Here is a 16975-nt window from a genome sequence, read left to right on the forward strand (position 1 = left end):
ATGTACTAAAGTTTTAAAAAATAGTTATTGATAGTTGAACAAAGTAGCTTTAACCCTATTAAGATTCCATGTCTACCTGCCTATGGTTCTTAATTACCATGACAAAGCATAATTACTGCCCCAATGTATTAATTTTTGGCCTTTGTTTTGTGTCTGCTGCCAAAGGCCCTGCCTGCCACCTTAATTAACTACACTTAATTAACTAACTAACTAATTAATTATTATTAGTAGCTTTATTAATTAATTAATGCATTCTCTCGTTTTCCTCTCTCTCTCTCTCTCACCTACGCTGCTTCATCCATTTTTCCAGTCTCATTCTCTCTCTCTCTCTCTCTCTCTCAACCCACAATTCCAATTCCCTCCCTCAAATGCCAATTTCTCAATCCCTTTGATTTTCTATTCTCTTTTTTCTCTACACTGCTTTTGACCTAAATCCCCTTCTTTACTAACATCCTAGATTGCTTTCGGACCCAATTTCAGGACCTCCGCTGCTTCGAATCTCGTGGTAAAATTTCACTTTTTTTTTTGGAATAAAAAATCTATTATCTGGGATGGGCTAATCCAAATTGTGCACAACTTCTGAAAACTGTGCCCATTGAATGGTGGAACTTTGGATAACTTAAAATTTATTATTATTATTATTATTATTATTATTATTATTATTATTATTATGTTGACGTAATTCGTTGATTTTTCAGGTGCTTAATTATCATCGATCACGGAGTTTTGATTTACAGCCCTCTGGGTTTAGTGGGTCTGAAGGGGTGGTGGTGGTGATTGTGAAGGTACACTACACTGCATGTTTGAGAATTAAGGGGAGGGTTCCTCTGCTCTGCTGTGGAGGATACCCGTGGCAGAGAAGTGATTTTGATATAGCTTTTTGTGGCTTTGGAGAGTGCTTTTGAATTGTGGGGTGTCGAATTTCAGAGGAAATGTTTGCTCCAGTAGCTGAAACAGGATTTGAGGGTAGTGGAGTGTCAGGACCCATTTTGATTCCAAAGCGGTTTGTTTGGCCTTATGGGGGAAAAAGGGTATATCTAAGTGGTTCTTTCACGAGGTAGGTACATGTATTATCAAATTCTTTATTGCTACTAGACTAGTTCTTTGTTATTCAACATGCTACATGGTAGATGTGAGAATGTGCTTGTGTTTGTATTCTAAGGGTTCTCTCTTTTTTTTCTAATTCCTTTAATTTTTTCCAGTTTCTTATTTATGTGGGAGAATTAATTTACTAAGGTTGAATTGTTTATTCGCAGATGGTCAGAACATATACTAATGTCTCCTATGGAGGGATGCCCTTCAGTCTTTCAAGTTACTTGCCCTTTAATGCCTGGATATCATCAGGTTATTTGTCCCCTTTGAATATCGAAAGCTTGAGGAAATAATTTTAATATGCTGAAACATTTACTAATGAAAATTAGGTTATTTGAACCTCATTATCCTTGAAGATCAGAGTAGGTGAATGAGATCATTCAGTTTTGTTTACTCAAGTTGTGAGGACGACAAAAAAAAAAGAAGGAGGAATGTGCCTGTCATTGTCAGTGAATTGTTGTTAAACCTTTTGGGATTAAGCTTAACTTAGAACAGGCTGAAACAGACAAGGTTTCTTTATGAGTTTTGTTAATCACTTTATGACTGTATGTATGGGTAAAAGTTGACAGAGGCTTCAAATAAGGCACATGAGTTGTCTTTCCCCAATGGGGAAATATAGTGAAATATATCTAATATCTAATTCTTAACATAATATGGAATGTATATCTGATTCAAGCTGACACGGCTAATATTCTTTCCAACAATGTGCAGTACAAATTTAATGTCGATGGTGAGTGGCGCCACGATGAGCAGCAACCAGTTGTAAGTGGGAACTATGGAGTAGTTAATACTATTTATTTAGGGCGAGAACCAGATATGCACACCATTTTGAGTTCTGAAACACCTGGTAGATCTCACATGGAGGTTGATAGTGTTATCTTTGGGCATGTGGTAAGTCCTCACTTCTTACTTTTGTCCTGTTTTGGCATTGTAATTTAATTATTGGATAGTATTCTAAGTTTCTAACTAACATAGGAGTGTGAGTCCAACGTTAGCCATATTAAGGAACTGTGTTTAAGTAGAGTCTCTCCCCTTTTAACAGCCTGGCTTGTGAGAGTGACTATCTGATTGGTCTTTAAAGTTAGTCTGATCATCACTGGTTTTCAAGAGTTGCTTTCCTTCTAGAAAAATAAATGCATGTTTTGTGTCCCTGTTAGTGTCAGCTTGAAACCTACTTGTAAGTTAAAATGAATTTTGAAGAAGTTATGTCTAATTCTGACGGAAGAGGGGGGGAATATGGGAAAGACAGCTATAATTTAAATCTATAGATTGGAGATAATTATCACAAATTGCTCTTCTGAGGAGCTACCTGCCTGTCCCCTTCCAAACTAGTATAAGAAAAATTGAGCTGGAAACATCTGGAAATATATAATAATCATGAACGAACTCCCAAATGAATATCCATGATTGTAAACCCCTGTTGCTAAGGCCATATTTTATCCTATGGTGAAGTTTATCAGCTAGTTAGAACAAATACAGATGGTCTGTTACTCTAAAGTGACTTCTTTTCTTTATAACATGGTGGCATTGGGAAAGAAATCCATCAAAAGAGGCAAATATAATTCTTGCTGAATTCTTAGATCATATTATGTTTCTTATATCTTCTTTTTGGCTCGGAAGTGAAACATCTTCCTCCTTTTTCTATATCCTATCTCATTATACATGATGTCCAGTTTTATTCCGTAGTCCTTGTAGTGTCAAACTTTAGGGCTTAGGTTACACTAAAGAAACTATTTGACTTGAGAAATTTACCAGGAGGCTAATCCAAGTATGTCAGATTCTGATCTTGAGGTCTCTCGCCACCGTGTATCTGAATTCTTGTCTACACATACTGCTTACGAGTTACTTCCAGATTCAGGGAAGGTTTGAATACTTTTCTGTTCTCTATATTCTTATGTCATCATTTAGTAAGAGCTATAGAAATTGACTTCAGCTCATTTGTAGTTTTATTTATATTGCAGGTAGTTGCCTTGGATATAAATTTACCAGTTAAGCAAGCATTTCATGTGCTTTATGAACAGGTATTTTTCTCTTTGCATGAACACACCCATGCCCATGAATGCATATCATCTGTCGGCCGAGTTTTACCAGTTGTAGAAGAATCTTTTTTCAGGGCATAGCTATTGCTCCTCTATGGGATTATTGCAGGAGCCAGTTTGTTGGAGTGCTCAGTGCAATGGATTTCATTCTAATGTTGAAAGAGGTTTGTGGGGAACAAAATTTTATGGAAATCTCTTGTGCTTAATTTTGGGTTGCAGTCATTATTGGACTCTTCAAATAATAGTTTATTGGGTTAACATTTGAAGCTACTTAACAACAGGTACAATTGATCTAAATAAGAACTTAAAAAGTGATAGGGGGAAAAAAATTTAAGTGAAAGTTTTTACATGTAGTGGCTTCACTGATTCCTAAATCCAAGTATGGTTGAAAGTAAATATGAGGAAGATAATGAATTAAGGATAGTTGCTCCTGTTTTCTACCACAAGCTTTAGTAAATGTGGCTTATATAAAATTTTGAGTTCTGGCATCTTTGTCGTTGATTATTTGCTATTCAGGGAATATTTCTCATAGACATGTGTGGTTTATCTTTGCTCGCATGCATTGGTGTTGTATTTTTCATGATTGTTCATTTCTAATCTTTGGTGTCTCTAATTCATAAGCTACTCTTAAGAGTGGAATGCATGATGCATATTTCGGTTTATTCATTAGCTGTGTAACTAGCATAATTTCAGCTGGGAAATCATGGATCAAATCTGACTGAAGAACAACTTGAAACTCATACAATAGCAGCCTGGAAAGAGGGAAAACTACAGCATCATAGAACACTTAGTAGTAATGGGGGATCATATCCTTGGCGTTTTGTTTATGTAAGTGTTCCGGAGCACTTATGGCAAAATTTTAATGCATATAAGATTCTTGTGATTCCATATTTTCACATGATAGTCATCTTTTTATGTACGTTGGAGGGTTCAGGATTGTAACTTGTGATCACTCAACATAGTCAGGAATGCATTTGCAATGTGGTGGATAAATAATAATACGTTATATGACAAGATGTGTATAATGAAGAGAATTATATAGCTACTTAAGCACTGGTTTTAATTTCTCTCTCTTCACACACACAAATGTGATTTTTATGGCCTGGGACATTCAAACTAATCAATGTTAAGTGAACCAAACTGAATATATGTGTGTAATCTTTAAAACATACGACAATTAAAAGTAGCAAGACATTATCTTATGTAGACATCATACCAGTTTAGAATCCCAAGATTGTTTAAGTAGATATATGTAGCAAGTGTAAAGGAAGATTCATGTGTGCAGTAGTATTAAGCGCAGCCCTCTACTCGCAGTGCATGAAGCCTGCACCTTGTGGGGTTTGGGGAGAATAGACATACACATGTTTATCTCTGTAAACAGAAAGATTATTTCTAGGATCTAAATCTGTGACCTCGATGTCACAACTGGCAACCTACTTGTTTTGCTAAGGCTCACACTGTGTAGCAGCATATGTTGAAGAATTTTCACTTGTCTGTACTTCATTCTGATTATGATTCTTTCTTCATAAAAAAGCACTGTAGGTGAAGTCTTGAATCTTCACTGATTGGACTTCCTTCTGTTTTTGTCTTTGATCTTCAGGCTGGACCTCATGAATGTCTTAAAGTAGTTGCTTTGAAAGTTCTGCAAAACAAGGTGTCAACAGTTCCTATCATCCATTCTTCTGCAGATGATGGTTCATTTCATCAGCTGCTACACCTGGCTTCCTTATCAGGAGTTCTAAAATGTAAGCATCTAGATCTATTGATTGTAGAAAATTATTTGGACAATGGAACTAATAGATGTACTTAAATTTCCAGGTATATGCAGGCATTTCAAGTACTCATCTGGTTCTTTGCCTATTCTTCGCTCACCGATTGGTTCAATACCTTTAGGTACACGGTTGCCTAAAGTTGGGGAACTAAATGGACAGCCACTTGCAATGCTAAGGCCAAATGCATCGCTAGGTGCTGCTCTGTCAATGTTTGTTCAAGGTGAACTTTCTTCTGTTTTGAAGTTGTCCTGATGTTTGTTCTGCTAAGTTTCCAAGTTTTGCTTTGTCTTTCCTGCACAACTTTTCATGAAAAAAGGAAAGACAGGAGAGAGGAAAAGAGGGGGGGGGGGGATTCATGGTGATTCTTTCGTACTTCCTTTGGGTATAAAAACTGATTATCAATGTTAAAGAGGATAAAAAAAAATAAATGTAGGAAAGATTGGTAATTGTGCATGGTGTCACCTTTCATTTTTGTACTTAATGGAAACAGTTAGTTTGTCAAATCTTTTATATTGCAGGTCAGACTGAAATTGTCAAATCAATTTGTGTAATTTTCATTGATCAGGAGTACAGATTGGTAGACCATTTCTCGCTTAAGCTTTTTCAAAATGTATGTTTTGTTTCAAAAATACGTATTTATGATATTTTAGTTTTTGGCAAGAGGGACAATATTTGGTGAACACGTTTTTCTCTTGCAGTTGAACTGGGAAACTTTATAATCTGTGAATTCGTATGTAGTATTTATTAGCTGCATTATCTATGAAGCACGGACACTTTGTTGAGTTGCCGTGTTTGCGTGTCGGCACATTTCAGACACGACACTCACCGACACTCGTCCGACACGCGTGTCTGTTGTGTCTAAACCGTGTCTCAATAAAAAATAAAAAATTCTTCTTCAGATACACGTGGACACACCTAAATACAATCACGTGTCAGCATATCCAGTCTTATTCTTAATATATATTCTTAAAATAAATTTAGATATAGTATATATTATTATTTATTAAAATAAAAAATATTTTAAATACTTGATATAATTAAAATAAGACATTAAAAATAATTTAAAAATTTAATTTATATTTTAATATCAATAAAATATTAAAATATCGTTACGGTTTATCTAAAAAATACTTTATATTTTATATGTATGCGTGTCCCCGTGTCATGTAAGATTTTAAAATTTGTGTGTCGGTGTGTCTCGTGTCGTGTCGTGTCCCGTGTCCGTGTCAGTGTTCGTGCATCATAGTGCATTATACATTTCGAACAATTTATCTTAGTGTCTGAATATCCGTATCCTATGTGAATATGCTTTCTTTTTGCAGCTGAAGTTAGCTCAATACCAATTGTGGACGATAATGATTCTTTGCTTGATATATATTCAAGAAGGTAGTATCTCTTATTCTTCGAATCCTTGTGTGTGTGATTCTCACATTTATACCTAATTTTATACGTGCTATTAAATTTCTTCTTAGTGATATTACGGCGTTGGCTAAAGATAAAGCTTATGCTCGGATATCCCTTGATGAGATCAGTATCCATCAGGTAATCACTACCTTGTAGCTTTTGAGACTAAAATTACATTTGTTCGGTTTCTTTTGTCAGCAAAAACTGAAACTAAATCTTTGCACTTTATGGTTATAGGCATTGCTTTTGAGACAAGATGCAAATTCTCCTTATGGGCTTTGGAATGGCCAGAGATGTCATATGTGTTTGAAGTCTGATTCATTGCAGAAAGTTATGGAGCGTTTAGCCAGTCCCGGTAATATCTTCTTTACCAAGAAGCTCATTGCCTATAAAAAGAACAGAGGATGTTAAATTGGGTGTTTGTAGACACACTTTGGTTAATGTAACTAAGAATTAACTATCTGTTCTACTAACTCAAATTATTAATTCTTTTTAGCTTTGTTTAAGATCTCATCAATTACAGAAAGGTTATACTTGTTAAAAACAAGTCTATGGAAAGATTTTTACTATTTTTTAAAAAATATTATGTGTACACAAAAAATCAGTCACTATATTTATGTATAAAATATAAATATATGTGTTGTTTAACTAATATGTATTTTCTATAAGTGGTTGATTTTTCGTGTATCCGTAGTATGGTGGTTGTTTTTTTTTTTTTTTCTTGCACCAATTTTCTTCAATTTTTGCTACAGGGGTTAGGAGACTTGTGATTGTGGAAGCTGGCAGCAAGCGCGTGGAAGGGATAATTTCCTTAAGTGACGTGTTCAAATTCTTGTTAGGCTAACTGGGAAGGGAAAAGCAGTTTGGAAGAATGGATTTAATTTAATGGCACTTGTTTTCTGAGCAATTCTCCTTCCTTTGCTTACATTTTAGAGTTGTTGGATGGGCATCTTTGGTTCTTGTTGCTCACTTAGGGATACAAAATGGGAGAGAAAATTCTGTAAATTTAGTTTCAACTTTCTCCTTTGAAGATCTTAATGAAATCTTTTTCTCCATTGTGCCGGCACATCTACAATGTGTGTCCAGTGCTAAAAGAAATCATGTAGACACTTAGAAAAGGAATAGTGAATGAAAAAAAAAAAAAAAAACAGAAAGAAAGAAAAAGAAAGGTGCTAGGAAAGAACGCATGCAGCGAGCGCACGCTGTTTTGCTGGCTGGTTGTAATTTCATGTTATGTTTTTGGATGTTAATTTAGATTTTTCTGTTGAAACGTTGATTAACGACTTATGTTTTTTTTTTTTTGGTATTCTTAACGACTTATTTTTTAATAGAGCTGTCACTTACATTACACCGTAGTGAAGAATGATGTTACAAATTATCAAGAACCAAAATAGGAACGATGTTGTAAATATTCTCTCTCATTATTATTACTTAAACTAGAGTGAGTTTGTGCGATGCACCGGAGCGATAAATTAATGATAATATACGATATATTTTATAAAATATATTGTTTAAAAATTATTTATAATATATATAAATTAATATTAAATTTGTATATTTTATTTAAAATATTTCATAATATAAAAGTTTTTATATTGAAGTTGTATAGAATTATATCTTTATTTATTATTTTTATTTTTATATTTTTTTAATTGACAGACTTAGTTTTTTTTATATAGTGTTTGTTCTTTTTTTTTTTTTTCGGTTATTGTTAGAGTTTTTTTTTCTTCCCCTATCATATGTTTTTGTAGAGACGTTTTTTTTGAACTATTGACTTGTATACATTTTTTTATCTATTATCTTTTTTTTTGGTTTCATCTTTGTATATATATTCTTCATTTGAAGATGTGTATTAAATTTGTTTATTTTTTTTAATCTCTTGATTTGTATGTTATCTAAATCTCATGATATTAATGTTAGTGAAGTTAGTTCATATAATCAATGAAGAATATAAATGAACAATATAAATGATGTTTTGAATAAATGAAATTTTTATTGTATTACCTGTTTTATTTGTTGTAATAGGAGTTGAGTTTTGGTATTTTTTGTTGGGACAAATGTCTTGGTAATTGATGTGTACCACGCAATAATCGGCATTTGAGTTCAGTTACAGACCGACCCTAAAGGTCGGAACAAGTAAAACAGAACAAACAAACTCTGCCTCCCAAAAAGCTATCTCCAAAACTGAACACACTACTCAATCACGTCTCCACACTCCCAAGAGATATCCATAACGGCACTAACCAGGAATATCGGAACTAACAAAGCTCACTAACAAACCCAAAACACCTATAAATCTGACCACTCTGATTCAGAAAGACTCAGGTTCTAAGTTCACTTCTAGTTATTACTCTTTATTCACTAATTGTTCACACACTTACTTGAGCATCGGAGTGCTTTGTGTAGGTACTCCCGCCGCCGTGTTTCAGAGGATCGAGGCCAAAATCACACCGTTACGCTTGAACGACGCATAACTTAGCCGCGTATCCAAGTGCTCGCCTAAAGATCATCGACCTCGGCCATCACAGACGGAACATTTGGCGCCCACCGTGGGGCCGTCTCTAACCCCACTTTATTTCCACTCTCTTTTCTTCTCTTGCGCAGGGCCCATTAATTTGATGACATGGCTGACAATGGAGTTCCTCAGGCCAATCAAGCCGAACTCATGGCCCAGCTGGCCGAATTACAGGCAGAAGTCAAGAGATTAGCTGAGCTATCCACACAAAACAGCAAGCAAGAGGAAAACAACTCCAAAGGTCCAACCCAAGGTCGAGCCGATCTAATAGGTGTCAACCCCCCCAAGGAAAAGCTGACCTTGGACAATCCGTTCTCCGAGGAGATAACAAACTACCAAATGCCAAAACATTTCACTCTCCCTTCTTCCCTTGAGCCGTACAAGGGGATTGGTGACCCCCGGGCTCACCTAAAGAAATTTCAATCTATGATGTTTTTTAACGGACCTAACAATGATTCTGTGCTTTGCAGAGCTTTCCCTACTTACCTTGATGGGGCTGCCCTGCTGTGGTTTTTGAAATTGTCTGCAGGATCAATTGCCTCTTCGAAGAATTAGCTAGGTCATTCATCGACTATTTCGCGGCAGCTCGGATTTATGTGCATGGATCGGACTATCTCAGCACCATTCGCCAGGGCCCACAAGAAAGTTTAAAGGACTACATGACCAGGTTCACAGACGCCACCATGGAAATACCTGACCTGAACCCAGTCGTCCACCTACATGCCCTCAAAGCTGGTCTCAGGCCCGGAAAGTTCAGAGAAATCATCGCAGTGACCAAGCCAAAAACACTGGACGAGTTTCGGGAAAGAGCAGCGGGACAAATTGAGATCGAAGAGCTCCGAGAAGCCGACAAAACAGAAAGGAGGCCGAGGAAAGAGGATGACAGATCTTCCAGATCGGCAAATGCTAAAGACCTCGGTAGATCATTCAAGCTCACTCCGAAATTCGATAACTATACCAAATTCAACACAAAGAGGGAAAAAATAATCAAAGAAATACTCAATGCCAAGATTATAAAACCACCAGCCAGAGCAGGAAGCTACCAAGATCAAAGATTCGTTGATACAAGCAAACACTGTGCCTTCCACCAAAAATATGGCCATACAACCGACGAATGTGTGATAGCCAAAGATCTCCTTGAGAGATTGGCACGGCAGGGCCTCCTGGACAAGTACATTGAGGGCAGAAAACACAGGGAAAGCAATAAGGAAGAACGTCAACAAACCTCGGCCAATAAAGACACCAACAAGTGGTCGAACAATAGCCCACCCAAAGGCGTCATAAACTGCATATCTGGAGGATTCGCAGGAGGGGGTGAAACGATCTCAGCAAGGAAACGAAGCTACCGTGCAATGTTAGCAATCGAAGAAACAACACTGCCAAGCAACAAAAACACATCTGACCTAGAAATCACGTTCAACCAAACTGACATATGCTCGGCCGCTCCAAACTCGGACGACCCGGTGGTAATATCCATCCAAACCGGCGACCTTATAGTAAGAAAAGTCCTTTTGGACCCAGGTAGTAGTGCAGATGTCCTTTTTCATTCTACCTTCTTAAAAATGAATCTGTTTGAGAAACTAATACAGCCTTCGTCCGGGGAATTAGTAGGATTCTCTGGCGAAAGAGTACCAGTCAAAGGTTACATACGGCTAAGGACGACGATGGGAAATAACCCATTATCAAAAACCTTAGACATACAATACCTAATAGTTGACTGCCCCAGCCCTTACAATATTATCCTCGGACGACCTGCTCTGCATATGTTCAGGGCAGTCGTATCTACTTATCATCTGTGTGTTAAGTTTCAGGCTCAAGATAGCAAGATAGCGACAATACATTCTGACCGACAACAAGCTCGGCAATGCTACAATGCTAGCTTAAAAAGATCGGACATAAGCCACAAACAAAGTGAGGTCCACTCAATAAATGGCACAGAAATCTTGTCCCTGGCCGAGCTTGATCCTTGAGGAGATACCCAGGAAAGACCTCAACCAGCAGATGAGCTACACAAAATCCAGCTAACCCAAGTCCCGGGGCAGGTAACTTACATCGGCCAAGCACTGAAAGGACAACAAAGATCGGAATTGATAAAGTTACTACAAGACTACGCTGATTTGTTCGCCTGGACCCCGGCAGATATGCCTGGCATTAGCCCAGATATCATCTGCCACAAGCTGGCCACAAACAAAACAAGCCGACCTATAGCCCAGAAGAAGCGAAACCTCGGCACAGAGAAATCAAAAGCGGCCTTAGAAGAAACAGAGAAGCTCCTCAAAGCCAACTTCATAAAAGAAATCCGTTTCACCACATGGCTCTCAAACGTAGTAATGGTAAGAAAAAGCTCAGGTAAGTGGCGCATGTGCGTCGACTTTACAGATTTAAACAAAGCATGTCCTAAGGATGCTTACCCTCTGCCATGCATCGATAAACTTGTAGACAACGCCTCAGGTTTTAACAGCTTGAGCTTCATGGATGCATACTCTGGGTACAACCAGATTCTAATGCATCCAGAAGACCAAAGCAAAACAGCATTTATAACTGAGCACGGTAATTTCTGTTATAGAGTCATGCCATTTGGCCTAAAGAATGCAGGTGCAACCTACCAGCGTCTGATGGACAAAGTATTCCGACATCAAATAGGTCAGAACATTGAGATCTATGTGGACGATATGGTCGCCAAGACCACTAAAGATCGGGCGCACTGCGACGACCTCAAGGAAATATTTGAACAGATCCGAGCATACAATATGAGATTGAACCCGGAAAAAATGCGCTTTTGGAGTCCAAGGAGGAAAATTCCTAGGATTTATGTTGACTTCCAGAGGAATAGAAGCAAACCCTGAGAAATGCAAGGCTATACTCAACATGACAAGCCCCAAGACGATAAAGGAAGTACAGCAACTAGCAGGAAGGATAGCCGCTCTCTCTCGATTCTTACCCGCGGTATCAAGTCGGTCACACCTATTCTTCCAGACGATCTTAAAAAACAAACAATTTCAATGGACACCAGAGTGCGAGACGGCGTTCGCCGAACTTAAGACCCTTCTATCATCACCTCCCGTATTACAAAGACCTGAGGTCGGCAAGCCTCTATATTTATACCTTTCTATTTCCAATCATTCCGTAAGCTCGGCCCTCGTCATTGAGACAGGAAGGACTCAACAGCCGGTATACTTCGTCAGCAGAGTAATGCAACCTACGGAACAAAGGTACCCGAAAATAGAGCAGCTCGCCCTGGCACTCGTGGTCACGGCAAGAAGACTAAGACACTATTTCCAAAGCCACACAATAGTAGTAAGAACAAATCACCCATTGAGGCAAATATTAACAAAACCAGAGCTGGCAGGACGATTGACCAAATGGTCAATTGAACTCTCAGAGTTCGATATTCAGTTTCAGACTAGATCAGCCCTCAAGGCACAAGTTCTCGCCGACTTCATCACAGATATGACCCCAGACGATCATATTGAAACATGGGAGTTACACGTGGATGGGGCGTCAAGCCGAGAAGGAAGCGGGGCTGGCATAATCTTAAAGGAGGGAAATAAGGTGGTAGCCGAGCAAGCCCTCCAATTTCACTTCTCGGCAAGCAACAATCAGGCCGAGTATAAAACCCTCATAGTGGGACTTAAGCTCGCCCTAAGCCACAAAGCGACGAACTTAATGGCACATTGCGATTCCCTCCTGGTGGTCCAACGAATCCGAGGAGAGTTCCAGGTAAAAGACCCTTTGCTAGAACAATACTGGCTCATAGCAAAGGATCTAATTTCAAATTTCAGTTCTTTCACTATATTACATGTACACAGAGAACACAATGTCAGGGCAGACATACTATCTAAACTCGCCGCCACGAGGGCGGATACACAAACATCAACATTATCACAACACACACTCACAAAACCGAGCATTGACCTACTATGTATCGAAAACATTAACCACCTCCAGGATTGGAGGAAACCTTTTCTTGAATACATATGTACAGGTATCATACCCAGAGACGAGCTCCACCCTCAACAATTCAGACGTAAGGCAAGCTTCTATACGAAAATATCAGGGGAGCTATACAGATGAGGTTTCTCACAACCACTACTAAGATGCTTAGACCAAGACCAGGCCAGAGAAGTAATGAACGAAGTTCATGAAGGAGTATGTGGAAACCACATTGAAGGACGAGCTCTCGCCGCAAAAATAATCCGAACAGCATATTACTGGCCGACCATGAAGAGAGATTGCATAGCAAAGGTCAAAGCATGCGACAAGTGGCAGAAACATGAGGCCATCTCAACAAAGCCAGCCGAGATACTACATAGCATGGAGGTAAGCTGGCCTTTCCACAGGTGGGGACTTGACATCCTCGGCCCTTTTCCAACAGCACCTGGACATGTAAAATTCCTTTTGGTATCCATAGACTACTTCTCAAAATGGATAGAAGCACAACCCTTAGCAAAGAAAACAGCCGAAAAGGTACGATCCTTTATTTGGAAAAATATAATATGCCGATTTGGAATTCCAAAAGAAATAATATCAGACAATGGTAGACAGTTCACAGACAATAAGCTCGGATTATTCCTAAAGAACTTTAATATCCAGCATCGTTTTAGCTCGGTGGAACACCCACAAACTAATGGGCAAGCCGAAGCTGCTAACCGAGTTGTGTTGCAGGCAATAAAGAAGAAGCTCGACAATGCAAAGGGAGAATGGGCCGAACTCATACCCGAAGTACTGTGGAGTTACAACACCACAGCGCATAACACTACGGGCGAAACACCCTTCAAGCTAGTCTATGGCTCAGAAGCATTGATACCTATTAAGGTCGGAATACCGACGTTAAGGACCGAGTTATATAGCGAACAACAAAACCTAAATGCCAGGAATACCGAGCTTGACCTAGCCGAAGAGGACAGAGAAATCGCTGCCATCAAACAAAGAGCCCAAAAAAGAATCGCGGAAAGGAAACACAATAAGAAGGTGGTACCGAGGACATTCACGGAGGGCGACCTAGTGCTCAGACGAACAGAAGAGGCTAGGCGACCTCCAACACATGGCAAACTCGCCGCAAACTGGGAAGGCCCCTTCCGTGTAACAAAAGTGCTCGGTAAGGGTGCATATCAACTCCAAACGCTACAAGGCAATGACATGATAGGAAAATGGAACATCTCTTCACTCAAAATGTATATATCATAGTTTGTGTACAATTGCGAATGAAGGTACTCTTTTTCCCCCTTAGAGTTTTTTTCCCAAAAAAAGGGTTTTGCCTAAGGAGGGTTTTAATGAGGCCGGACGCCCTATACATCCAATGAAACATGACAAATTCCTCCAAAGCAAAATTTAACAATGACAAAACAACATACTATTAAACAAAACCACCAAATATCATCAAACCGGCCTAAACATCGGCCAAATACCATACAAGGTTCAAAAAACCAACAAGGTCTAAAGTTCAGACAGTCAAAGTCAAAACAACAAAGGTTATAAATACATTACATAAAACAAAATAAGAAGGAGCATTCTCATCATGCTCCTCTGCAGTACCATCTTCAACCAATTTTCCACCTACAACTATTTTTGTCATATCAAGCTTATCGCAATCAAATTCAGGGGCTAGCAAAGCAACCTGACTCACAGCACGATCAAAACCATAAGAAAACATCTCCATCCCCGCTTCCTCTAGCTCATGAACACGAGCAGTAAGCCGACCTTTGGCCACATCATGCTCCTTAACTTCAGTTTGCAACAAACGGATCTGATCCCTCAAACGAACAACCTCATCCTCAGCTTCCTTCGCTTTAGCCACAGCACTAGTAGCGACCTCATCTTTTTCCTTCACACCTTTCTCCAAATCAGCAATCCGAGCTGTATATGACTTCTCTAGTGTAGAAGCTTTGTCCATAGCTTCTTGATGCTCAGCCCCAACGCACTCAACAGTCCGACCAATACAGAGCAAGCGAGAAGCAACCACCTACGAGCATTTCTGACATAAGAACAATGCAAAAGATCGAAAGAACAAGAAACAAAAAACAAGACGTACCTGAACAAATTTACCAAGCGCTTCCATACCAGCTCGGCGAGTCATAAGCATATCCCCAGGATACTGCGAGGCCCTCTCAGAAAGCCCCACAAAGTTAAACTGCTCGCTCCAAAGGGAATGCGAACTAGAACCAGCAATGAAGCCATGAAGCTTCTTCTGTCGATCAAAGGCAAGTCCACTACCACCCACAACCTCATGATCACCTTCAGAAATAACCTCCAAAGAAGTATCATCCCTCTTCCTTTTAAACGAAGATGCAGGATGCGCAACAGACGAGAAAGCCTGCTCACCAACATCCTTCCGATCACCAGTACTTCCAACCCCTTTCTCCTTTTTCTTGTTCAAAAAAGACTGCAGCTTGTTCGGATCCAATAAAGGAACTCGGCCACCTGAAAGAAACCACCAAACATTAGATAAACTCGGCAAATGCCCAACACTTAACAACAAACATCAGAAACATTACCTATATAAGCCCTTAAACCCTCATTATCACCTGAATCATATAAACGCAAAATATCAGGAATAGACAAGCATTCCCCAGCAGCAACACTCTCAACAAGAAAGTTCATCACAAACTCCTCCTCCTCACTCCTCTCAGAAGCTTCAAGGATTTGAGTCGGTTTAGAGCACCAGTAGAGAGGAAATTTCTCACTCAGCTCATCATCCAAATAAAAAGGATACTCAGATTCGGCCGAACGAACTTTGACAAAAAGAGATTTGAAGTTCTTGAAAGAGGACTTATAAAGAAGGAATACAGACTGACCCGAAAAACTACTGAAACAAACCCACAATCCCTTACGAACCCCCTTTACCTGAAAAAGAGAGAAGAACAAAGACAGCGAACAAGGGAAGGAGAGAAATTCCATCAGACATTGAAATGCGCGAAGAAATGCCCAAGAATTTGGGTGCAACTGTGACGGAGCACAGTTTAGCTGAGTGAGGACGTCACACTCAAAAGAAGAAAAGGGAAACTTCACCCCAAGTTCAACCATGCATGGAGTATACATATAGAAATACTCCCAGTCACCCCTTCTCTCACAAACCCTATCACTACTGGAGCAGGGCTGAAACTCAACAACAACACCAGAACCTCCCATCACGAAATCTACGCCCCTCAAATCAGAAAGGGATTCGATGCTAATGAAGGAAGATGAACGAGTCTTCACATCATCCTGAACCCAGTGATAGGGATCATCTTCCCTAACCTCAACAGCCTTCAACTTTTCTTTTAATTTCTCTCCCGCCATGAAAGAATATACAAAGACGAACAGTCAAAGAAGAGTCAAGAAACGCTTACCTTTCGAAGACATAGCGAAGATAAGAAGATTATGAACAAACAGCGTAATTTCCAAAACAAAGAAAATAACTATTATTGCAAGCCCACTAACAAAGTGGGTAATTTAATTCAACACCCACTAGCAAACGTGGGAAACCAAAACGGCAATAAGGAGCAATAAAGATGACACGACTTGCGAAGAGACAAGTAAAACCCTTTTCAAATTTTTTCAAAACAAACTTAGCCACGTATGAAAGACAAAAAGCTCGCCTACCGACCTATACGGAACGCTAGACGACCTGGGGGGCTATGATGTGTACCACGCAATAATCGGCATTTGAGTTCAGTTACAGACCGACCCTAAAGGTCGGAAACAAGTAAAACAGAACAAACAAACTCTGCCTCCCAAAAAGCTATCTCCAAAACTGAACACACTACTCAATCACGTCTCCACACTCCCAAGAGATATCCATAACGGCACTAACCAGGAATATCGGAACTAACAAAGCTCACTAACAAACCCAAAACACCTATAAATCTGACCACTCTAATTCAGAAAGACTCAGGTTCTAAGTTCACTTCTAGTTATTACTCTTTATTCACTAATTGTTCACACACTTACTTGAGCGTCGGAGTGCTTTGTGTAGGTACTCCCGCCGCCGTGTTTCAGAGGACCGAGGCCAAAATCACACCGTTACGCTTGAACGACGCATAACTCAGCCGCGTATCCAAGTGCTCGCCTAAAGATCATCGACCTCGGCCATCACAGACGGAACAGTAATAATGTATTATTGAGAATATAGTTAAAATCATTTACTTTGACTTTAAATATAAGTATAAAAGTGT

At 39.2% G+C, this 16975-nt stretch overlaps 3 protein-coding genes across 4 annotated transcripts; all 3 read left to right on the forward strand.

Moving 5' to 3' along the window:
- Nucleotides 1-229: 229 nt before the first annotated feature.
- Nucleotides 230-7652, forward strand: LOC112758117 (sucrose nonfermenting 4-like protein). 2 transcript variants are annotated; one of them, XR_011873947.1, is made up of 14 exons: nt 230-505; nt 699-1057; nt 1257-1344; nt 1804-1983; nt 2848-2955; nt 3054-3113; nt 3206-3295; nt 3825-3959; nt 4732-4876; nt 4950-5123; nt 5422-6289; nt 6376-6445; nt 6545-6662; nt 7060-7373. XR_011873947.1 is itself a non-coding variant. In XM_025806703.3 (14 exons), exons 2-14 carry the CDS (start codon nt 933-935, stop codon nt 7149-7151), a joined length of 1449 nt encoding a protein of 482 aa, XP_025662488.1. In that variant the 5' UTR covers nt 230-505; nt 699-932; the 3' UTR covers nt 7152-7652. The 2 variants fall into 2 exon arrangements, 1 of the variants encoding a protein (XP_025662488.1); XM_025806703.3 differs by having other exon boundaries at nt 6226-6289; nt 7060-7652.
- Nucleotides 7653-8930: 1278 nt separating this feature from the next.
- Nucleotides 8931-10792, forward strand: LOC112756756 (uncharacterized). Its single transcript, XM_025805378.1, has 2 exons — nt 8931-9253; nt 9352-10792. The coding sequence occupies exons 1-2, from the start codon at nt 8931-8933 to the stop codon at nt 10790-10792; spliced, it is 1764 nt and encodes a 587-aa protein (XP_025661163.1).
- An 898-nt stretch (nt 10793-11690) lies between these two features.
- LOC112756757 (uncharacterized) lies at nt 11691-12896 on the forward strand. The gene has a single exon (XM_025805379.1). The coding sequence runs from the start codon at nt 11691-11693 to the stop codon at nt 12894-12896; it is 1206 nt and encodes a 401-aa protein (XP_025661164.1).
- The last annotated feature ends 4079 nt before the right edge of the window (nt 12897-16975 follow it).

This window comes from Arachis hypogaea, chromosome 16, assembly GCF_003086295.3.
Source record: "Arachis hypogaea cultivar Tifrunner chromosome 16, arahy.Tifrunner.gnm2.J5K5, whole genome shotgun sequence".
Taxonomy (NCBI): domain Eukaryota; kingdom Viridiplantae; phylum Streptophyta; class Magnoliopsida; order Fabales; family Fabaceae; genus Arachis; species Arachis hypogaea.